At 40.1% G+C, this 24,972-nt stretch overlaps 1 protein-coding gene across 1 annotated transcript in view; it reads right to left on the minus strand.

Annotated features, from left to right (window-relative positions):
• The window catches only part of LOC126326497 (CCAAT/enhancer-binding protein zeta-like), a 177,542-nt gene that overhangs the window by 39,501 nt on the left and 113,069 nt on the right, over positions 1 to 24,972 (minus strand). Inside the window, exon 14 of the mRNA XM_049995645.1 lies at positions 13,906 to 14,177. Coding sequence (XP_049851602.1) covers positions 13,906 to 14,177 — 272 coding nt within the window. The remainder of the gene's footprint in view (positions 1 to 13,905; positions 14,178 to 24,972) is intronic.

Here is a 24,972-nt window from a genome sequence, read left to right on the forward strand (position 1 = left end):
TACTCTCTCTACGGAATAAACATATAGGAGTCTTATGAGAAGTGAAGCATATTTTTTCAACTGTCTGTCTGTTAAGATTTTTCAACATTTACACTCTCTGACCAGTGAAACAATATGACCACCACCACCACCACCACCACCACCACCACCACCCTTCCTCACACACAATAAAAGTCTTTAGTTAATACGACCTAATACAGGTCCCATACCATTGAGCAGTATTCTAGTGCGGCCATACCATAATTTATTCTGTAGAGAAACTGCACTTTCCCTGTGTTCTACCAATTAATCACAGCCTGCAACTTGCTTTACCTACAACTGAACCTATGTAGTCATTTAACTTTGTATCTCTACACATTGCTATTCCCTAATATTTTTATGACTTGACTCTAGTTGTACCTCACTAATCGTGTCATCAAATGATACTTGCCGTTGCTTTTCATAAAGTTTACAGCTGTGCTTTTCTTTCTGTCATGAACTAGTTATTAGTCACTGTTCCAGACTATTTTGCTGAGATTCAACTGAACACTGCCATAATTTTTACTGATAGAATTTCACTGTAAATAATGGCAATACCTGTGAAAAGCATAAGATTGCAGCTTGTACAATCCACTAATTGTAGCTCATATTTGTAAAACATGAACAGCAACAAACCTAATTAAAGTGCCCTTCTGTGTCTAAGAGATGATTATCTATTCAGGATAATATATATAGCGAACTACCTGTCATAAAATTTTCAATCCAGTCATAATCAGTTTAGATATGCCACAGGAATATGTTTTCATTAGAAAGAAATCACTGACATACTGAATCAAAAACATTCTGACAGTTTTGAAACATAGAATCAACTTAGTTTGCTTTATCAATGTCACTGAGGATACCATGTGAGAAGATTGACAGTTGAGTTTCACATGATCAGTGTTTTCAGGGCTCTTGCTGATTGCTGTGGAAAAATTCAAGGTAGGTCATACTTTTTAAATAAGAATATGTTAGATGAGACAGAGCTGGCTCCAGGGATTTTGCTGCCTAGTGCTAAAATGTCAAGTGCCAGCCAAACCCCCCCACCCCTCCTCTCCCAGAGCTTGCATTTTCAAACACACTCAACCTTTCCAGAAAGTTATTCATCCATAAAATTTCACGTATAACTCTTACTCATATGTCGTTTTGTCGTAAATACTCCTTGAAGGCCAGTGCCAGGTATGGGGACCCAGTCAGTGGAACAGAAGTGAAACATTTACAGTGTAATACATCCTGTGTTACAAATCCAAAAGTAATGATATCAACCAAAATTAAGTTATGTCACTAGCAGAGTACATAACTAAGATCTGTTCACTTTTTCTTGTTTCCTGAGGAACAGTGTGAGACCTGTAGTGATCAGAATAGCCGAGTACTGCATTGTAGGCGGTATCGCTGGAGCTTCAGCTATACAAAGCGGAAAATCATAGGATAGTGAGTGACTTACATATAAATGTTTTATTTGTTGGAAAAAGTATATAAACATCCAGTGCCTATTTAGTGTGTCTATAGTACATAAAGAAAAACAGCTGTGTTCGGATGTCGACAAGGTGTGTTTTCCGACACGCCACAATCACAATTTGTGCCTCAAACAAGCAGTTTTGAAAGCACTTTAATTTACTATCAGAAAAGTAACAGTTAATCCCTAAATACAGTTATTGAAATGAGAACAGTGTGAAATTTGATGAAACAGGATAAATAGTTCATGCAGTGCAGTTTAGTTGCTTTAGCTCCTAAATATGGTTTGATACCTTTTCTCCACATGATCTTAATATGATACCTTTTATTCACATAACTTAATATCTAGTGCTTATGGCTCCATCACAGAGAAAGAAAACAGAAAGAGGAAAATTTTAAAACAAGTTACAGAGAAATTAAAAAAAATATATTTAGAGGAGTGTGTCAAGAAGAAAAGGACATAAATAGTATTAATGACAGATTCAACGGGGAGGGGGTGGTGGAGGAAGAATTCCATGCATTTTTCCACATGTAAATGCTGCTTAATCATAATGCCTGGTTTCAAAGGCATGACATGTGACAGGCAGTGCATATTTTACTTAATCTTTATTTATTTACTAGCGCAGAATTCCAGCATTGCCCAGGTATTTATTTATAGCTGTGCATCCACATGCATACCACACAGCATATGGCCTTGTGCTTAATGTTTATAACATCATATTTCCAGATCTGTGTGTCGCAAATTGTCATCATTTTGTAGGCACAGTCAGTAGTATATGTGGATACTGTGTGCAATTGTGTAGCAAATGGAGATAGCAGCAATGAAGTTGTTGTTGTTGTTGTTGTTGTTGTTGTTGAGGTCTTCAGTCCTGAGACTGGTTTGATGCAGCTCTCCATGCTACTCTATTCTGTGCAAGCTTCTTCATCTCCCAGTACCTACTGCAGCCTACATCCTTCTGAATCTGCTTAGTGTATTCATCTCTGGGTCTCCCTCTACGATTTTTACCCTCCACACTGCCCTCCAATACTAAATTGTAGATCCCTCGATGTCTCAGAACATGCCCTACCAACCAATCCCTTCTTCTAGTAAAGTTGTGCCACAAGCTCCTCTTCTCCCCAATTCCATTCAATACCTCCTCATTAGTTATGTGATCTACCCATCTAATCTTCAGCATTCTTCTGTAGCACCACATTTCGAAAGCTTCTATTCTCTTCTTGTCTAAACTTTTTATCGTCCATGTTTCACTTCCATACATGGCTACACTCCATACAAATACTTTCAGAAACGACTTCCTGACATTCAAATCTATACTCAATGTTAACAAATTTTTCTTCTTCAGAAATTTTCCTTGCCATTGCCAGTCTACATTTTATATCCTCTCTACTTCGACCATCGTCAGTTATTTTGCTCCCCAAATAGCAAAACTCCTTTACTGCTTTAAGTGTCTCATTTCCTAATCTAATTCCCTCAGCATCACCTGACTTAATTCGACTACATTCCATTATCCTCATTTTGCTTTTGTTGATGTTCATCTTGTACCTTCCTTTCAAGACACTGTCCATTCCGTTCGGCTGCTCTTCCAAGTCCTTTGCTGTCTCTGACAGAATTACATGTCAGGCACAAAGTGACAGTTTTTGATGCATCTCACTGGTTTTGACATAATATCTCCTGAACTATTAGTTGTACAATGGTGTAGTATTGTATGTACATCCAGCAGAATATGTGGATACTGACCATGACATTTCCTGTGAACAAACTTAGTAGCAAATAAGTAATAAACTTAGGTGTCAAGCACGTGATGTCTCAGTTTTCACACATCTCACTTACTGTGATGTCATATCTTATGAACTTTGTGTCATACAATGGCATAATTCAGCACTTACGTTCAGTGGTATGTGTGCATGCTGCCTCGTGAATACAGAGAGAAGTAAAAAAGTAATAAATTAGAATGTTATGTCTTGGGCAGTATTTTTACTGTACGAAAAGTGGAAAAGTACTAAGCAATAAAAATATTCCTTTCATCATTTTGCAGGGGGTCGTAAATGAGAAAAAATTCATAAAGGTTTGAAATTTTTCATGCCCATCCCGTTTCTTTTGATAGTTAGGTGGTTCTTAACCCCACAGCGATTGTCGCCTGACAGTAAGGTATGTGTGAACCTGGTTTGGGTGAAATCAATCCAGTGGTTTAGAAGGAAATGTGGAAAATACACACACACACACACACACACACACACACACACACACAAATATCTTAAAAACAAAGATTCCAAGACTTACCAAGCGGGAAAGCGCCGGCAGATAGGCACAATGGAAAAAAAAACACACACACACACACACACACACACACACACACACACAAACACACACACACAGAATTTGCGCTTTCGCAACCGGCGGCTGCTTTGTCAGGAAAGAGCGAAGGAAAAGGAAAGATGAAAGGATGTGGGTTTTAAGAGAGAGGGTAAGGAGTCATTCCAATCCTGGGAGCGGAAAGACTTACCTTAGGGGGAAAAAAGGATAGGTATATACTTGCGCGCGCCCACACACACACACACACACACACACACACACACACACACACACACACACACACATCCATACATACATACACAGACACAAGCAGACATATTTAAAGGCAAAGAGTAAGGGCAGAGATGTAAGTCGAGGCGAAAGTGTGGAGGCAAAGATGTTGTTGAAAGACAGGTGAGGTATGAGTGGCGGCAACTTGAAATTAGCGGAGATTGAAGCCTGGTGGATAACGAGAAGAGAGGATATATTGAAGGGCAATTTCCCATCTCCGGAGTTCGGATAGGTTGGTGTTGGTAGGAAGTATCCAGATAACCCGGACGGTGTAACACTGTGCCAAGATGTGCTGGCCGTGCACCAAGGCATGTTTAGCCACAGGGTGATCCTCATTACCAACAAACACTGTCTGCCTGTGTCCATTCATGCGAATGGACAGTTTGTTGCTGGTCATTCCCACATAGAAAGTGTCACAGTGTAGGCAGTTCAGTTGGTAAATTACGTGGGTGCTTTCACACGGGGCTCTGCCTTTGATCGTGTACATCTTCCGGGTTACAGGACTGGAGTCGGTAGTGGTGGGAGAGTGCATAGGACAGGTTTTACACCGGGGGCGGTTGCAAGGGTAGGAGCCAGAGGGTAGGGAAGGTGGTTTGGGGATTTCATAGGGATGAACCAAGAGGTTACAAAGGGACACCAAGAGTGTCTTTCCGCCATCCACCTAACCTTCTTTGCCTTTACAAATGTCTGCTTGTGTCTGTGTATGTGCGGATGGATATGTGTGTGTGTGCGCGAGTGTACACCTGTCCTTTTTTCCCCCTAAGGGAAGCCTTTCTGCTCCCGGGATTGGAATGACTCCTTACACTCTCCCATAAAACCCACATCCTTTCGTCTTTCCCTCTCCTTCCCTCTTTCCTGAAGAAGCTACCATCGGTTGCGAAAGCTAGAAATTCTGTGTGTGTGTTTGTGTGTTTTATTTATTGTGCCTATCTACTGGCGCTTTCCCACTTGGTAAGTCTTGGAATATTTACTACTAAACATCATGTTGGTACAACGAGAAAAATCTCATTACCCTGGGCTCCAGTCAATAGACAGGGATTGCCGTGAGCATCGGATTCTGGGGGCTCACGGACATCATGAGAAAAACACAAACACTACATTGGTATGCTCAACATGAACACACTGACGAAGACAGGAAACATGAAACAACTCACAGACACACTCAAAAAAATTTCAAATCAAAATATGTGCACTGCAAGAAACATGATTCACATACAAAGACCATTTCAACACGGAGAACTTTAGAATATACAAAGGAAAACCACTGATAGAGCCATAAACGCCTTTTTGAAGTCGACAAAGGTAATGATCAGGTTCTGTTTGTGTTGTAAAATCACTTTCAGGTTCAAAATTTGTTCCACACAAGACCGCTCTTTACGGAAACCTGCTTGGTATTCTCCAATCAAATGGTCGGTCTGGCTTTCTAGGCTGTCAAGTAAAGCATTAGAGAGTATCTTGTATGTGAACGGTAGTAAGGATATTCCTCTGTAGTTGTTCGGGTCAGTCTTGTCACCTTTTTTGTGTAGTGGATATATCAGAGCAGTTTTCCAGTCGTCAGGAATTTTCAAGGTCTCCCAGATATCTTCTAAGATCCTGTGGATGTGTTTGGTGAGCTCTGGGTCTTGTAACTTCCAGATTACCGTGATGATGCCATCTTCTCCTGGTGCTCTACAATTCTTGAGTGACTTGATTATTTCTTTAACTTCTTCTAGAGTTGGAGGTACGTGCTTGTTTCTGTCATCATTTCTTACCGTAGGGGGGTCCGTGTTGAGGAGCTTTTCAAAGTCCTTTGCCAGAATGTCACAACTGTTTTTGGTACTGGTTTCTAGGGTTCCATCCAGTCTTCTGAAGCACAAGTTGGATGGTTGATATCCAGTCATATTTTCTCTGAACGTTCTGTAGAAGTTTCTTGTATTGTTCTTCGTGAAGTCCAATTCGATCTCAGTCAGTTGCCGTTTATCATACTGTTGTTTTTCACTGCGAATGATTTTGCTTGATTGTTTTGTGTTTTCAGGAAGTTCATCCAATTCTATGGGGATTTATGGCTACTAAATTTTTTCCATGCACTGGTTCGTTGGTCAATAGCTTGGTCACATGTTTGCTTCCACCAACAGTGTTTCCTTGTGCGTGGTGCTTGTGCTAGTTTCATGGCCTCTCAGATTCTTCCTGAAAGTTGTGTCCAATCTCATACAACATATTTATGATTCAGTTCAGTATCCCTGTTGTTGTTGTGGACTTCAGTGCTATGACTGTTTTGATGCAACTCTCATCACTTGTCTATCTCTTCAACATGACATAAGAATTGTACCCACCTGCTTACTACAGTTAGTCCTGGAGCTCACTGTACAATTTCTCTTTTTCACAAAACTTTTTCTTCTTATCACTAGTTTGTATTTTATAATCTCCTGACCTTGGCAGTTATCAGTTATTTTGCTGCCCAAATACCAAAACTCATTTACTGCTATTAGTGTCTCATCTCCTGATCAAATTCCCTCAGCCTTGCATGATTTGGTATGTGTACATTATAATAACCCAGTTTTACTTTTATTGATGCCTAACTTGTGACTTCTTTTCAAGACACTGTCCATTCCATTCAACTGTTCTCCAAGTTCTTTGACGTAACTACAGTGTCGCTGGCAACTCTCAAAGATTTTATGTCTTATACTTTCCCTTTTCACATTTCTCCTTGATTTGATTCACTGCTTTCTCGGTGTACAGATTAAATAAAATCTGGGATACATTACAACCTTTCCTTATTTCCTTCTCAACCACTGCATCCCTTTCACTTTCTTTGACTCCTATATCTACAGACCAGTTTCTGTACAAGTTACAGACATTCTATTGGGCCTTAAATTCAGAATTTCAAAGACTGTACTCCATTCAACATTGCGAAATCCTAAATCTACAAATCCTATAATCGTAGATTTGCCATTCTTCACTTAGTTTTCTAAGTCATAGAGACAATATTCTACTTCTATGTTACACACAAACTCCACAAGGCACCATATGTTGCATGTCTTGCACCATTATTAGTCATTTTATCTCCTGTTCCACTCACAAGTGAAGTGATGGGAAGACAACTGCCTATGTGCCGCTATATAAGCAATAATTTCTGTTGTCTTAATTTGAACTGTAAATTCCACAGTTTCTGATGATAGTCTTCTTAAACTGAATGCAACTGGTCAATAAAAAATATTGAGTGTGACTTGTGGCTGTCCTGAAAAAATTATTTTCTCAATAGTATTTCGTAAAAGGAATGTTGTCTTACCTCCAGAGATTTCCATTTGAGTTCATGGAGCATCTCCATAATACAAACGGCCTTCAAAAAAGTTTTGCACAGTCGTCTCTATTTTTTTAATTTTTTGCAGGAGGAGAGTGAAATTTTTTGTGAACATACTTGGAACATTTAGCTATAAGTTGGCTTATAAAAGTATTTTCTTTTATTTACAGGTGAGCTATAATGGACCATGAAGAAGATGTCAGGTTGTGACAACGGCCAGTGATGGAGTTCCTCTTCAAGACCGGTGATGACTCTGTCAATCGATTCGCAGGAAGTTGATCCCTGTTTATGGGGAGGACACAGTGCACTGCAACAGTATCCTGCGGTGGTTGCAGAGGTTTGAAGAGGGTGATTTCTCTCTACTGAACAATCCACAATAAGGTAGACCATTGATGGCAGTGAGTGATGTGAATAAGGAGACCACTGATCAAATCACACAAAATGACAGATGTGTGACTACATGACAGCTTGCTGAAATGACTCATTTAGTCATTGGGTAGTGTGGTATCACTGGTACAGTCACTAGGGTACAGAAAAATCTGTGCACTTTAAGTGGCTAGATTATTGACAAAAGAAATGAAAATGTCAAGTGTTGGTGTAAAAGTCGATCCCCAGAATTTTACCTAAGTGCATTTATATCACGGAAAGAACATTGGGACAAATGCATCACAGCTGATGGATTATATATTAAGTAGAGTCAATGTATAGCTAAATGTTCCAAGTATGTTCACAAAAAATTTCATTCTCCTCCTGCAAAAAAATAAAAAAATTAGAGACAGCTGTTCAAAACTTTCTGAACATCCATTGTACTTGTTTGTAGATCGAACCTGCTGGTAACAAATCTAGTAGCATTCCTCTGAACTGCTTCAAGACTCCCTTTCACCCAACATGCTGGTGATTCCAAACACATGAATAATGCTCAAGAATGTATCACGCTGGTGTTCTATACATCGTCTCCTCTACAGATGAGCTACAAATTCTTCCAATACACCAAAATCAACCATTCATCTTCTCTACTACTAACATTACATGATCCATGGAAAAAGTTCCAAGACTTATTTTATTCCTGATGTATAAGCAATGTTAGTGTAGTAACTATGGGGACAGCTTGAACTAACAATTGTAAACACAAATGTGCATTCGACAAGTCAGTTGTGAGCACACAGTGTTAAGAAGTGTATGTGTGGTCTTAATGTGTCACTGTTCTGTCACAAATCACAATCATATGGCAAAAGAGAAAAATATCCAAATCAAGTATTCAAGAAATTCTCTAGAATGTTCTGAGGAACAGAACAGTGTACAGAAAATTTGTCCTGCAAACCTTTACTCCTAAACAGAAACAACACACTAGGTTGCCTGCCATGACGTGACTAAAATGAAAAGCACAGGCAGTTCTTTCCTGGAAAAAATAATCAAAGGTGACAAGACTCAGTGTTATCAATCTACACCTACCATTAAATAACACCATGCCGAAATTCACGTAAAAGGTCAACACTGAGAACATAACAAATAAGCAAGTCAATGTGGTGCACGAGCTGAACAACATCCCACATAAGTATCTTTCTGACAGTTTCATATGGTTGTATGAAAGTTCTGTATGTTGCACACAAGTGACTGGGAGGGGAAATGGGGGGGGGTGAGACTATGTAGAATGCCTGGAGCCCTAAAACTGCCAGCTTAACTTTAGTCTATTTTTGATTTTTCATTAATCCAGATAGACACAAAACTTTTTAGTGTGACAGGATATGAGGTTGTTCCATTTCATAATAGCTCAAGCGTTCATACATTTATCTGGAATCCAAACTGACCTCCTCCGAGTTTGACTTCTACTAACTGTTCCATTCCTCTCTGGCTAATTCATGTTTTTCCTTTGCAAACATGACTTATTAAACTAATAGTTCAGTAATAGTCACTCCTCCTCTATTGAGGTCAATAGGTATTTCCGATGTCTAATACATTCTGCATACCACTGCCTTGTTTCAACTTAATCCTTTCATCGGGCTGTCAAATTCTTCTGCCAGCTCTGTATTCACCATCTCATTTCGCGTTCCTCCACTTCTTCTTTCCTTTCTGTAATGATGTCTTCAGGTTTCTTTGCTTTATATAGTTCTTCTACAAATTCCTTCCAAATTTCAGCCTTACTTTCTTTTATTATTTGGCAAGGTGTGTTGCTCTGTACAAAATTACAGTGGTAAGTATTACAACATATCTTGAGACATTGAAAGACTAATCAAGACCGTGTGCCTTGATCTCAGAAACTGTTTTCATGGATTTTCATGAAGAATTACACACAGCATCAATTATTGTTGCAGCTATGGACCACTGCTGATTTACCTACATTCTGAATAGCCAGTTCAGGTACACATTACAGGTAAATTGAAACTTCTCGGCAGATTAAAACCATGTGTCAGATCGAGACAGGAACCTTGCCTTTAGCAAGCGGTGATCTTGCCAACTGAGACAATAGTAAGTTGTATGGCGCAACAGCCCGGTGCTAGTCTTTCAACTGGACACCACTTCAGCAACTTGCTTGAACCTGAGTCAATGGTACCCAATTTTCCCATTTGGTCACCAATCAATGTACTAACTGGGCCAGACATTTGCTTAACTCCAGTGATCAAGGAAGATCCAGCGATTCAAAGGTTGTAAAGTCATTGGGACCAACTGAACAATCCAGGTACAACTCACAACTATCCCTCACAGCTCGCTCTCTATCAGCACCCCTTTCAAGACAGCGCACACATTGCATTTGAGTAGAAGATTCATTCTGATGACCAATCCATTTTCTGAAACTTCCTGGCAGATTAAAACTGTGTGCCAGACCGAGACTCAATCCCAAGTTCATGTCTCAGTCCAGCACACAGTTTTAATCTGCCAGGAAGTTTCATATCAGCGCACACTCCACTGCTGAGTGAAAATCTCATTCTGAATCCATTTTCTAATTAAAATCTTGTAAAAAATAGGCATAATAAAACATCAAAATGGTTACAGAATGAGATACTAAACATATACATTAATATAAAAAGTAAATGTACACAGTAATATAAAGACTATCAAAAAATCAATGTGAGGTGCTTGTAAGACGAAAATGACACAAAGTGAGGATTAGAACACAAATAAAATTACATTGACTATCAGACATAAACGTTTGAGATAGCATTAGGTTGTCACTTCAAAGTGCTATTGTTAGGAACGGTTTTGCCTGTACAGGTGACCGAGAGCTGATAAAGTTCCCTGCCACATACAGGGTTTGTATAAAAAGTAATGAGACTGATTTTTTTGCTGACACTACTGTACTTCACAGTGCACACTCCCCGGGGGGGCGGGGGGGGGGGGGGGGGTTGGTGGTGGGGGGTGTCTGGCCGAAAACGTGCGGCATGCCAGTCACCTGCAGACTCTTGTCTCGGCAGCACCGTGCATTGAGCGGACACGTCACAAAGTTGGCGATTGTGGCGCAACATGCAGCAAACGATCAAGCTACGTTATGCCATCAAGTTTTGTGTGAAACTAGGGAAATCAGGTACGGAAAGGTTGGATATATGTTGGCAAGCCTACAGTGATGATTGCCTGTCAAAAGCCCAGGTTTTTAGGTTGTGAAGAGCTTTAAAGAGGGCCAGGAAAGCACTGAGGACAAGGACTGCTCCAGACGCCCGTCAACCAGCAAAATTGATGAAAACATCACCCCTGTGCGTATTTTATTGAACACTGACCATTGCATGAGTGTCAATATGATAGCACATGACCTCGGATTTGATAAAATGACAGTGCACATCATCACCAAAGAATTGTCAATGAGGAAGATCTGCGCCAAGACGGTCCTGAATATTTCGTCAGATATTCAAAAGCAAGCACAACACAATCTCCAGAGCCTTGAAGTTGATTCCGAAGTTTTAGATAACATTATCACCGGAGATGAAACCTGCATGTTTCAGTACGACCCGGAGGCAAAGGGTATGAATGCCGAATGGCACATCACAACATCCCCACGTCCAAAAAAGGCTCACATGAGCAAATCAGAGGCGAAAGCCAAGCTGATTGTGTTTTTCGATGTCATGGGCATGGTTCATCATGAGTTTGTGCCCCAAGGCCAAACTTTCAATGCTGCTTTTAACTGGGAAGTGATCAAGAGACTGAAAGCCAGGATCCATCACTTGAAGCCAGCCATCACCGATGATTGGAAGCTGCATCATGACAAAGCGCTGAGTCACACCTCCTTCATGATGGCCAGCTACCTGGACAAGAAAGGGATTCCGATTCCCCAGCCCCCCTACAGTCCCGATGTGGCCCCACCAGACTCTTTTTTGTTCCCCAAACTAAAAACTTCCCTGAAAAGACACCATCACGGGACCCTGGAGCAGGTCCAAGCTGTCACAATGAGGGCTTTGAGGGGCCATCCCAGACTCAGCGTTCATAGCAGCGTTTGAAGAATGGAAATATCGCATGCAGCACATTTTTGACTCTCAAGAGTCATATGTTGAGAAGTACTAAGTGGTTGTAGCGATATCTACAATAAATTTTGATTCACACGCTCAGTATCATTACTTTTTATACAAATCCTGTACTCTCAATTGTCAAGTACAACGGACCACAGGGAAGATGATGTTATAGAGCAATCTGAACAGATAGTTTGGGTTTCAGCTTGAGTAGGGTTTGAAGTTTTGTTCATATTTTTATGAAAGACTGAGAGATGATGCTGGAAATGAGAAATTCTTAGAATGTTGGAAGATGATGATTTTGGGAGAACCAGAAGAGGGCACTTTTGGTATTTGGGTCAGAACTACTATAGACAGGATTCGACACCCATTCTGTTGGTTGTGGGTTGAGAATGGATGGTGAAGTGATATTTCTAGTTGTATTTATGAGTGAATGAGAGGAAATCTTTTGACTAGGACAGTGTGACTGAATTTAAGGATGGGTTAGGAATTAGAAAAGAATGAATGTATCATGATCAGAGAGAGGTATGGATTAAAGGTTTAGTACTGAATGGTGGTCGAGATGACACAGTGTTGGTGTTTGATTATGGTTATGGCTGTGCCTGTGTAGGAGGTGTGTCATGATATGGAGGCCAGGCTGGGCTTGTTGGCTAGATGTTACTGGAGATGGGGTTGTGAATGGTATTTGTGAGAGAGTTGGAGAGGGGCACCACTGTTGGGCCACAAGGTAAATGAATTTAAATAGAGATAGGAACTGTCAGAATTGGCGACTGGCAGAGGCAATGTACAGATCAAGGACATGGTGGGTAAGGGCTAAGAATGGATAAGTCTGGGATTTATGTAGGGACTGTTGCAAGGATGGATTGCAGAGAGAAGTGGGAACTTCAATACCGAACGTTAAGCACAACTGGAGGAAAAATATATCGGAATTTAGTTTGGCTACAGTGAAAACATGCTTGCAAAAGGAGTGTAGGTATCAAGGTCTATGGTTAGGGGGCATGAAGATATGGGGGGGGGGGGGGGGGGGGGGGGGGAGCAGAGCTAACTTAGACTGGGGAAGGTAACACCATGAAATAGACACAAGACTAAATCAAGGTGAAGAGCTTCTGTACACAGGCAAATTGGCTACTGGGACAATGTGTAGAAAATATTAGACAGTCAAAATAACTTTACAATGAGGTATAGTCATTCAATGCTCTGTAAGGGTTACTAAAAAGAAAATAAGACAGAAGAAAATCACTAAATTGTGAAAAACAGTAGCCAAGCAAGAAAACTAGCAGGAAAACAATTGCCACACAAATACGGAATATTGTTCAGCAATTAGAGTAGACTGCCAAACAATGAGAGATCACTACTACTGAGTAAGGATGACTGAATACAGAGAAACGATCACAAAAAAAAAAAAAAAAAAAAAAAAAAAAAAAAAAAAAAAAAAAAAAATGAGATCACTAAACAGATAGAAAAGAATCACCATACAAGGAAAAATCATTGTGGAAGGAAAATGAAATGAAAAAAAAATATTGTACAGCATTTATGACCAGGAGGCCCCATCTGTGGTTGTCAGGCTGCCTAGTACAAGTCTTTTTATTTGATGTCACTTCAGTGACTTGTGCTTCGAGAATGATGGGGACAACACAACTTCCAGTCCCTAAGTGGACAAAATCTCCGACCTGGCTGAGAATCTGACACGGTTCTCACATATGGAAGTCAGCCGCACTCACCATACAACAACAGAGGCAGATGTAGAAGGAAAATGGACCACTCAACATAGATCAATGTACACAGAAAGGAGATGACCAAATCACAAAAAAGAATAAAAATGCCAGAAAGAGGATTAATTGTTTCAACAGAGAGGTTCACTTGAGGGAATTAAGAAAGTACAAAGATCCATAATGACTGGGCAGTACTTATCTCTAAGAGTTATAGATATAAGTACAGCTGAGAGGTGCATATAACAAAGTATCCTAGGTTTCAGAGATGTTGATTCCTTCCTGGGGAAGGAAAGAGGAATAGATTGGAGAAGGCTATAAAGAGAGGCAGGTCACTCAAGACTCTAAGATCAGATAGACCCAGCAGTTATAATGACAATTATACTGAAAAATTATTAGTTGCCACAGTATATCAATGCTAGTTTATACCTTCAATGAAAACTTTTTCCTCCTTATGTCCTCCCGAATGCTATTTATATCAACTTCTTCATCAGACATATCATCAAATACTAATTCCTCTTCATCATCATCCTCTGCATCAAAATCATCTCTTCCAGTACTACTACCAATATCATCATCATCAAAATCACCATCATCAATATCTTCACCAAGATCCTCATCAACATCAAGATCATCATCAAACTCATCATCCATATCTTGATCAGCACCACTTCCATCAGAACCATCATCACTGTCTGTGTCTGTAACAATAAATTTTTTTTTTATGGTTGTAACAGATTTCTGTGAACAAACAGATAAGCTATCATAATCAGAATTGTGTCAGGAGCACATGTAGCTTACAGTAAATTGCTGAACGCTGTATGTGCCCTGATTTATAGTTGACAACAATATTAGCAAAAGGATAAGACTGCTACTCATGATAAAGATGACCTGGTGTGCAGGCACGGACAACGAAATGACTGTTACACATTATATCTTTTGGCAAAAGCCTTCTTCAGAAAAAAAAACAGACATTAATACAAGCAAGCACACCTCATGCACATAGGACTGCTACTGCTGGCAGCCATGATCAGAATGCAACTGTCACATGATTAGCAATATAGAGTAGGGTGGTGAAGTGGGAGGGGTAGTTAGGGTACGGGTGGGGGAGAGAAGAGTGCTGTCTGGTGGGGCATGCAGGAACTAGATGGTGGCCTGAAGTGACAGCCAAGTGCAGTGTCGGGAGGGGGGGGGGGGGGTTATGGGGGAAAAAACAGAGAGCAGAAAAGGAGAGAAGCAGGGAAGAGGGAAGGATAGGTGGATAAATTGACAGAGGACAGCATACAATGAGGATGAGGGGACATGAAAAGGGAGGAGGTGAGAGGGCAGAGGGGGCGGGAACTGTTGGATGGACGGTGTGGGGCTGATAGGTTACTGTAGGTTGAGGCCTGCACGATTTCGGGAAATGACACTGTGTTCTAAGGATAACATTGATCGGCACAGCCCAGAAGAGGCTTTCAGAATACTGGGAAAGGGACTTTTTGTCACTGCAGGTACACCGTCCCCAAGTGACCAGGCTGTATGGGAGTATTTTGCTGTGGAAGGGATCACAGCTATCAAAATGCAGGTACTGTTGGTGGTTAGTGGGTTTAATGTGGACCGAGGCGTGGATGAAACCATCAGAAAGGAGTTGGTCAATGTCCAAAAAGGTGAAATGCTTTGAAGATATGGTATCTTGTCCCAGAGTACTGACCAAGGCATTCACAGACAGGCACTATCCCCCAGACCTAGTCCACAAACAGATCTCCTGTGTCATTTCCTCTCACACGCCGAATCCTCCCGCTCACCCCAAGAGCCAAACAAAAAGGAGTGCACCCTTTGTCATCCAATATCACCATGGACTGGAACGACTGAACCACATCCTTCGTCAGGGCTTTAATTATCTACCATCATGCCCTGAAATGAATGACATCCTACCGAAGATCCATCTCACCCCTCCTAAAGTGGTGTTCTGTCGTCCACACAAACTCCCCAACGTCCTAGTCCACATCCCTGTGGAAGACCCAGGTCTATTCCTGCCAATTCCATCTATCCAACACTTTCTATTCTAGTCCTATTCTAGCACAGCTTTTTATATTGGTATGACTACTAACCAGCTGTCCACCAGATTGAACGGTCAGTGCCAAGCTGTGGCTAAGAGCAAAGTAGACCACCTGTGGCATAACATGCAGCTGAATATAATATGCTTGATTTCAATGGTGTCTTCAGAACCCTGGCCATCTGGATTCTCCCCTTCACCACAAGCTTTTTTGAACTGCAGAGATGGAAGTTATCCTTAAAACACACTCACCACTCCCAAAATTAACCTGGGCTCACTCCACAGTAACCTACTGTGCCCACACACCCCATCCAACAGTTTCTGCCCCACTGTCCCGTCGCCTCCTCCATTCTCATGCCTCTTCACCGGAGCTGTGTGCTGCCCTCTGCCAATGCACCCGCTTGTCCTTCTCTCTTCCCAGCTCCTCTCCTTTTCCACTTTCCATGTTTTCCCACCACACCCCACCTCCCGACTCTGCAACCAGCTGTCACGTCACTCCGCCATCTAGTCCCTGCATGCCCCACCAGACAGCAGTCTTCTGCCCCCATTACCACCCCTCTCCAAGTTGCTTTTCATGTGACAGTCACATTTTGGTCAGAGCTGTCAGGGGTAGTGGTCATGTGTGCATGAAGGGCACTTGCTTGTGTAAATGTGTGTGTGTTTTCTTTGCTGGGGAAAACTTTGGCCAAAAGCTATAATGTGTAGCAGTTTCTTTTCTTTGTGTGCGCGTGTCTGCAACACAACACGGCATCTTTATGGTGAGAAGTAATCTATCCTTTCCCTAATACTGTTGTTTTTCCAATCTGGAGATTCCATTGTCTGATTTATTGTTGAAGCAGATGTTGGTCCATAACATTATGCTTGACGGTGGTTACAGGTTATCACATATCTGATTATGATGTCACATTATGCCCAAAGAGGGTCTGTTTATGAGTGAAACGGGCATAATGTGGATCCGGGGGAATGCACATAAGAAATACTTACAGTACATTGTGAATACCATCTCTCTGTGAACGTGTGTGTGTGTGTGTGTGTGTGTTGTGTTTTTGTACATGCATGCACATGCATGCATATTTTTAATCCATACCACACAGCTTAAAATTAATATTTAATATACAATTTGCACCACTGATTCCCAAATTAAAGTTTTTCATTTGCAGAAATCTATAAATACTATAAATGTAATGAAAATGGATAAAAAAAGATTGTACTTATAATAAAAAAGAACTATTTTACTGGGCACAATAAGTTTCAGGAGTACAGTAATAAGTACTTGCTTATTGAGTACTCGTTGCACATATATAAACAACTAGTGACCATAACAAAAATCTAAGCCCAGAGGGGCAAAGCCTCCTAGCTTACATGATGAGCAATATAGTGCATTAAATCTACCATACCTAAAAGAAGAAAGAAACAAAATAATCAGATTTATGTTCATTGATCCTGTTGTGATGTAACTAAATATGTTCTAAATTTAGAGAAACTATCCAAATGTAAGGAACAGGTCACATTGCCATATACAAAAATCATAGGTTATTATGACCATCAGGAACTAGGATATCAGCTAATGAATAATGATGCAACAGAAGAAAGAAATATTATTATTTAGAGAAAAACCTGAAGACGGAAACATAAGGGAAAATTAGAAGCAAAAATATATTACCTAGGAAAATAAATATACTGGTGTCTAACATCGACCTGTAATGAACTCAACAAATAGAGTTGTAGGGAAGTGAAGTACAAAACTGAAAAACAAGGAAGCAGGAAACTCCAAGAACTTAAAATATTTTAGAAAATGGAAAAAATGGATTTTCAGATCATGGAGTGAGTTATTTTTCAGCAAATTTCATGACCTGTCTTGGCACAAAATGCAGAAAGAAGCAGAGCAAACTGTCAATGTAAGTGATGAGCCAAACCATTATTAGAATTAAAACAAAAGTGACAGTAATACGAATCAATGAATGCGATAAATCTTGATACATTTGGCAGTTGTTAAGAGAAGTCTGCGAAGATAAAGAAATAAAAATACCACAGGAAGGGATGATGGGTCACAACATAGCATGACAATGAATGTGCACCCAGCATGAACAACAACCCGCATCCCTATTAAAAACTAAATGAATAAGTAAATAAATTAAATCACTCAAAGTGGTGAAATGTGTCATGTTATCAGAATTTTAACAGTAAACCACAACATGTTGCACAATGCCAGTCTTGTTGCATCTACCACTGGAGTTTAGTAAGCACCTCCATACACTTTCCCACTTACTAGATGAACATGTGACAAATGTGCTGTTCTTCTTTGATTCTTCTCTATTTCCTCTATTGGTCCCATTTGTTATGGACCCTAGACTGTTGAGAACTATTCAAATATTAGCCAAATGAAGGTTTTGTACATTACCTCTCTTGTGGGTTGACTACACTTCTTGAAGACTCTTCTAATGAATCTGTCTGGCAACTAACTTACTAATTATTAATTTTACATGGTCATTCCACACATTCCATACTCGTACTCCAAGATATTTATGAACATGACTGCTTATAGTGATTGTAAAGGGTTTGCCTGCCTATTTATGCATGATGCATTGCATTTTTTTATGTTAAGGTTAAACTGCCAATGCCAGCAACAAATGTCAATGTTCTTAAGGTCTTCCTGCATTTTGCTACATTATTTTAGCTTTGTGACTGCTCTAGATAAAACACTGTCATCCACAGAAAGCCTCATGGAACTCCTGACATTATTCACTAGGTCACCAATATATACTATGATAGATACTCGCTCTATAACACACTCTTGGGGTACATCTTAAGTTACTTATATGCCTGAAGATGTCCGTTTGTCAATAATGACACTCTGTGCTCCGTTTGCTATGAACTCTTCAGTTTAGTCACGCAGCTGGTTGATATTTCATATGCTCATAGTTTATTCTTAGGCTACAGTGATTAACTGTGTTGAATACTATCTGGAAGTCAAAGCACAATGGATCAACCTGCGTGCTGGTATCTACTACCTTCTGGGTCTCATGGATGAACAGAGCAAGTGAGCTGATTATAGCTTGTGGTATACATGTTGATTACCAAAGAGAATTGCAGTCCCTAAAAATGTCATAATACATGAGCATAAAATCTGTTCAATAACCCTTCTTGTAAATGGGAATGACCTGTGTTTTTTTCTTACTAATGGGAATGATTCGCTCCTCTAGTGACCTACCATTCAATGCTGCTAAAAGAGGGCAAGTTATTTCACACAATCTATGTAGAATTGCATAGGTATCCTGTCAGGCCCAGCGGTCTTTCCTCTGTTCATTTTCTATCCTGTGGTCAATTATTTCTTTATCTGTTATTTTGACATTTGTGCAACTATTTAATGGAGGAATTTTAGTATGATATTCTTCAGTAAGATAAATTAGAAAAAGGAATTTAGTATTTTGACCTTCTCTCTGTCATCCTTCAAGGACCGATGACCTAAGCAGCTTGGTCCTATAACATCTTACCACAAATTTACATAAATAGTCTAGTTGTTTCAAACATGAATACCATGTGGAGATTTATGGAGAGCGTTTTATGATAACATAGCACATCAATATAGACATAATGGAAAAGTAAGAGGAAGTATATGAATACGAGCTAGGAAATAAACTGGAATTTCAAACAGGAGTGGCAGACCTATGTCAAAATAAAGCCCCTGTAGTAGACAACATTCTCTCAGAATTATTGAGATCCTTGGCAGAAAATATGATGGTGAAACTGTTCCACTCTGTCTGCAAGACATATGAGGCACACAAAACACCTTTAACTTTATGAAGGATGAAATAATTCCAATTACAAAGAAGGATGATGCTAACAGGTGTGAACAGTACTGAACCATCAGTTTAATAAGCCATGGTTGCATAACAAACACAAATTATACGGAAGAACAGAATGACATAGATGCTAACCTTGGAGAAAATCATTTTGGCTACCTGAGAAAATACTGCCTCTGTGACTTTACAAGGTAGACTAAAGAAAGCCAAACCTGCATTTATAGCACCTGCAGATTTAGACAAAGTTTTTGGCAATGTTGACTAGAATAGAATCTTTTGAAGTTCTGAAGGAAGCAGGGCGTATGACCCCTTTTTGTACTATCCCTTTTTATATCGTGTCTTTTGAATGCTATAAATAATGTTTAATAATGTTATGCCAAGCATGAACAGCACGCCAGTAATAATGTATACACACAGTGATACAGCTGGCTGCCTTCTGGGCTATGACAACATTATTCCATTAAGTTATGTTACACAAAAAAGGAACGCAAAATACTTTTGTTCTAGACTTGGAGAGAATGGCTGCAAGTATTTTTTTATGTAACACTTGCCAATGTTGTTGTCACCATTAAATGAAAGGATTTCAATGTCAAAACTATGTCCATACGTGAACGGGATTTCAACTGCAATTCACATCATGGGATAGGCAAATTATACAAATATTATTGGAGAATATAATTATAATTTCAAGATATGTTTGAGATTGTTATTCTAGTATTTATTTTCCTTGATATCATCATTCACTATTATTGGTAGTTTATGGATTGTAGGGATAGCTGTAGGATAGACAAGTAGTATGAACCTGCATCATGGTCACTACCATGCTTGGGGAAATTATTTGATTTTCAATTTCGATACAATAACAGCTGCCACCCACTCTCCACTTAAAGTGTTACACCAATGTAGGTGTGGACTCCCTGCTGCCCATAAACGTGAGAATGATTTGACAAACAAATTTTCTACATCAAAGAAATAATGTTCTCTGTATAAGTCATCTCAGAAACTTCGCTGAAAACGAACTGGAGTTATGTAAGATCCATGCTACAAGAGCTACTGAAGTTTCTTCCCTCTTCTGTAAATACATACTCCTGCCACCTTTTTTTATTTTTATTTCTAGTGCAAATATCTTAAATTTTAACTAGAACCATTGAAATTCTGAAGTAAGCAGGGATAAAATGTAAGGAACAAAAGATTACATCAAACGTGCAGATACCAAACTACAATCATAAGAGTTGAACACCGAAGACAAGCAGCAGCTGAGAAAGTAAAGAGACACTAATATTGTTCACTCTGTAAACTGAGCATACAATAAAGGAAACCAAAAAGAAATACAAAAAGGACATTAAAGCTAATTAAAAAGAAGTTATTTGACGAAAATCAACAATACGAATGAAGGGTATTGGAATGTAGACAAATTACTTCAGTCAGAGCTGAAGGAATTAGATCAGAAAATGAGACACTAAAAGTAGTACACGAGTTTTCCTATTTGGGCAGCAAAATGACTGATAATGGCTAAAACAGGGAGGACATAAAATGCAGACTGGTTACAGCAAGAAAAACATTTCTGGAAAGAGGAATTTGTTAGCATCTAATATAAATTTCAGTGTTAGGAAATCTGTTCTGAAGGCATTTGTTTTGAGAGTAGCCTTATACAGAAGTGATACCAAAATGGTGAATGGCATAGACAGAAAGAAAGTACAAGCTTCTGATGCTAGAGAAGAATGCTGTAGATTAGGTGGGTATGTTGGATAACTAATCATGAGGTACCAAATGAAATTGAAGAGAAAATAATACTATGACACATCTTGACTAAAAAAAGGGATTGGTTGATAGGACAGATCCTGAGGCACCAAGGAATTTTCAATCTGATAATGGAGAGTAGTGTGGGGAGTAAAATAATGTAGAGGGAGACCAAGGCTTCAGTAATGTAAGCAGGTCCAATGGATGGAGTTTGCAGGAGTTACAGCAGAGGAGAAGAGGCTTGCACAGTGTACACTAGTGTGAGTTTTACGTGAAACCAGTCTTCAAAACAGAGAACATAACAACTATACTAGAAGTGACTACTAGATTTTCTCCCAATCCAGTCTTGGTTATTATTTTTATTTTAGGGGTCTGTGGATTGCCACAGATGTGTCAACAAAATTTTGTGGGAGACTCAAAAACATATGCAATATCCATCACAGGAAGTTTATTCTTAGAATTGAAGGAGCCCGCCTTATGAGAGGTGTTTAGGAGCATATTACTACCTTGCACATAATATGCATGAGGGTAAAATTATAGAGAAATACGCTCATGTTGAGTTCTACATGCTGCCACTCCTTTCACTCTTAATGTCTGAAAGGTAATGATACAATAAGCATTCCCTCAACTGCAATGAGTTATACAACAGTAGATTTAAAAATATAGCAAATCATGTCAGATAAGATCATTTCATAAAACACCATTTTACAATATATTAAATAAATAAAAATCATTCCCACTAGACACTCTAAGGGCTGAAGGTATAAAAATTGCTGACTGGATACTAATTTGACATTACATCAGAAATAGAACTATACTCAGGACTCAGTTCTATTGTGTAATGCTACATTTAGATCCACCGAAGCAGGTTACCAACACCCTCCACATACATGGTCTCTCTGCTGCTAAACATTTCCTCAGCCAGTGCCCACCAGATTCCGAACCTATGACATCCTTCTTGCTCACCTTAATCAAATTTATATTTACCTACAATTACTTCACCTTTGAGGGGCAGACATAAAAACAGATCTACCAACTATTTCATGGGTCCCTTGGAGGGGGCTTTCCTGGGATCCATAAGCCTTCAGCCACTGGTTTTGTTTAAATATATTGGTGACACCTTTGCCATATGGACTTGTAGTGAGGCTGACCTATTAAAATTCCTGGAATCTCTAAATGTCTTCACCCAATTAAATTTCACATGGTCCTATTCTGAAACCCATGCCACTTTCTTTGATGTTGATCTCATTCTTGCCAAAGGACAGCTACACATTCCTGTCCACATTAAACCTACTAACAAACAGCAGTACTTACATTTTGACAGTTGCCATCCCTTCGATGTCAAATGTCCTCTCACACATAGCCTTAGCATTCAAGGCAAATGTATTTGTTTGGATGCAGACTTTCTACAGCAATATACCACCACTTCACCTCAGCCTTTCTGGACATAATTACACCATCAGCCTAGTTCAAAAGCAGATTTCCCAGGCCACCCTGGTACTGATTACCCCTCCAATAAACAACTTCGGAGCACACCACTTATCACTCAGTATTATCCTGGTCTTAATTATTAATAAGCTACTTCAACAAGACAACGGCTTCCTAAAATCATCCCCTGAAATGAGGCCCATCCTGACTGAGATTTTGCCCATCACACTAGAATAGCTTTTCATTGCCCTCCCAATCTCCACAACATCCTTGTCAGACTCTATGCTCCTTTGCATCCGTCTCCCTACCCTATGGTTCCTACTCCCTATGCACCCTCCTACCACAACCTACACCAGCCCTGTATCTGGCAAAACATATACTATCGAGAGGAGAGCCACCTGTGAAACGACACACGTCATAGACCACCGTTTGGCTGTTTACATCAACATGACAACCACTCAGTTATCAGTCAGCATGAACAGGCATAGGCAGAGGACATATACCAGCACCACAAAATATCCTGTTGCAGAGCATGCTCTACAACATGACAGTCATGACATTGGTGCCTGTTTCATAACAAGTTCCATCTGGAGTTTTCCCACATACACCAGTTTCTCAGAACTCCGCAGGTGGGAACTAGCGCTACAACATGTCCTTGGTTCTCATCACCCACCTGGTCTAAATTTACATTAATTTCTTTATCCCAGCATTTCTTCACAGTAACTACTCTCTTCTTCACTCCATTTTAGTTTTCTACATCTTTCATTTTCTGACCTGTCTATTTTTTCCCGTCTCCCCCCCTCCCCAATCTCTGATACATACAATGCACTTAGTTCACTCTAATTAACTTGTGCACAATGTTTTAGTAGTAATCTCTGTCTTGGACATTACCCTGCCTTCCACCTTTAAGCTGTCAGGTTTTCAAATCTCATCCAGTGCAGTCCCCAACAATCAGTCTTTCCTTCTCATCCCATCTGGTAAGTCTCCCCTGATGTGGGGTTCTGGATGACTTTTCAAAACTGTATCCCCTTTTCCTAAACCTCTCCAGTCCTTTTCCTTCACCCATCTTCCTTCCCCTTCAACTCTTCTGCTGGAAAGAGGAGCCACTGGCTCCAGAAGCTTCCATAAGTTAAACCTTTTTGTGTATGTGTCTCCTGTTGCTAATTGGTGATTAGATTTGTAAAATAAAGTTAAGGCACGTTGTCAACGCACCACGCTTGTAATGCGGGTGCTGCAGATTGGTATGACATATACTGAAATCTGCAGTTATGTAACTGTCAACAGTAAGCTCTGTGTGAACTCAACTTTTGGCATGAATAGTCCAGTCGGGACTATGTGTTAACAGTGTGGTTACAAACAGTCTGAGAAACTTTTAAGGATGTTGCAGGATGGATTGTGGTGAGAAATAACAGTCAAAACATCGCAACACTTCAGAGTTAATTAATACTGAAGCAGCCAATCAGGCCATTATGCATGCAAATTCAAGCAGCCCACCAGAGACAGCGTTCTTGACATGGGACGGTAGTAAGGGTTGAGCCCGAGCCACAGGCTGAGTAGTCTTGTGTGCAATTATCCACAGTATGAGAACATTCAACACTAATTGTATCTGGCAAGCTGTTTGAACCTGTGAGTGCAACAGCCTGTTTGGCTACCTTCACGGCTTATTAACTCTGAAATACCACAACATATCAAATTTCTTTCTTCACAATTACTTCTCAGCACAACCTAGCCTGCAGCACCCTTACAAGTTTTTCAGACTGTTTCTGACCACCCTGTATAAGTGGTTTTAAATATTTTAACTTACATTTCCTGCTATGTATTTAAGACTGACTCACATTTAAAGCTTATACAACTGTACATCTACAGGGTCGACTCTCATTAATCTGACCACCGCCTATGTTCTACGTCAACATGATGCAGTGGCAGGAGGCTGCACTAGCAGTGAAGGGTACATAACGCATGTTGAGGGGGGGGGGGGGGGGTTGAGGTACGTAAACGGTATAGTCATTGTAATGTGAAAATGAAGCGATTTATCTGATGACCAGAAAGGTATGATCACTGGCTTCCGGACCAAGGGTGGAAACATTTCTGAAACTGCTGAGTTTGTGAAATGTTCACATGCCACCATGGTTAAAGCACATCAAGCATCGCAAAGTGGTACTATCCAAACCGGCACCGAGGCAACTGTGGTGCGCCACAGGCCATAGATGACAGACTTGAACAATGAGTCTGTAGATGTGTACATGTAAATACACATGCTACTGTTGACCAACTGACAGCCCTGATGAACCATGGATACCAACAGTCTCCCCGCAACAACCATTCAGCGAACATTGCTGTGTGTGGACCTCCGCAACAGGTGCCTGGCTCATGCACCAATGCTGACCGCTGTTCATAGGCAACAAACACTGGAATTTGCATGCAAATACTGCCAACTGAACATCCACTGATTCGTGACATGTGCCCTTTCAGATGCTCCATCAGACA

This window comes from Schistocerca gregaria, chromosome 2, assembly GCF_023897955.1.
Source record: "Schistocerca gregaria isolate iqSchGreg1 chromosome 2, iqSchGreg1.2, whole genome shotgun sequence".
Lineage (NCBI taxonomy): Eukaryota > Metazoa > Arthropoda > Insecta > Orthoptera > Acrididae > Schistocerca > Schistocerca gregaria.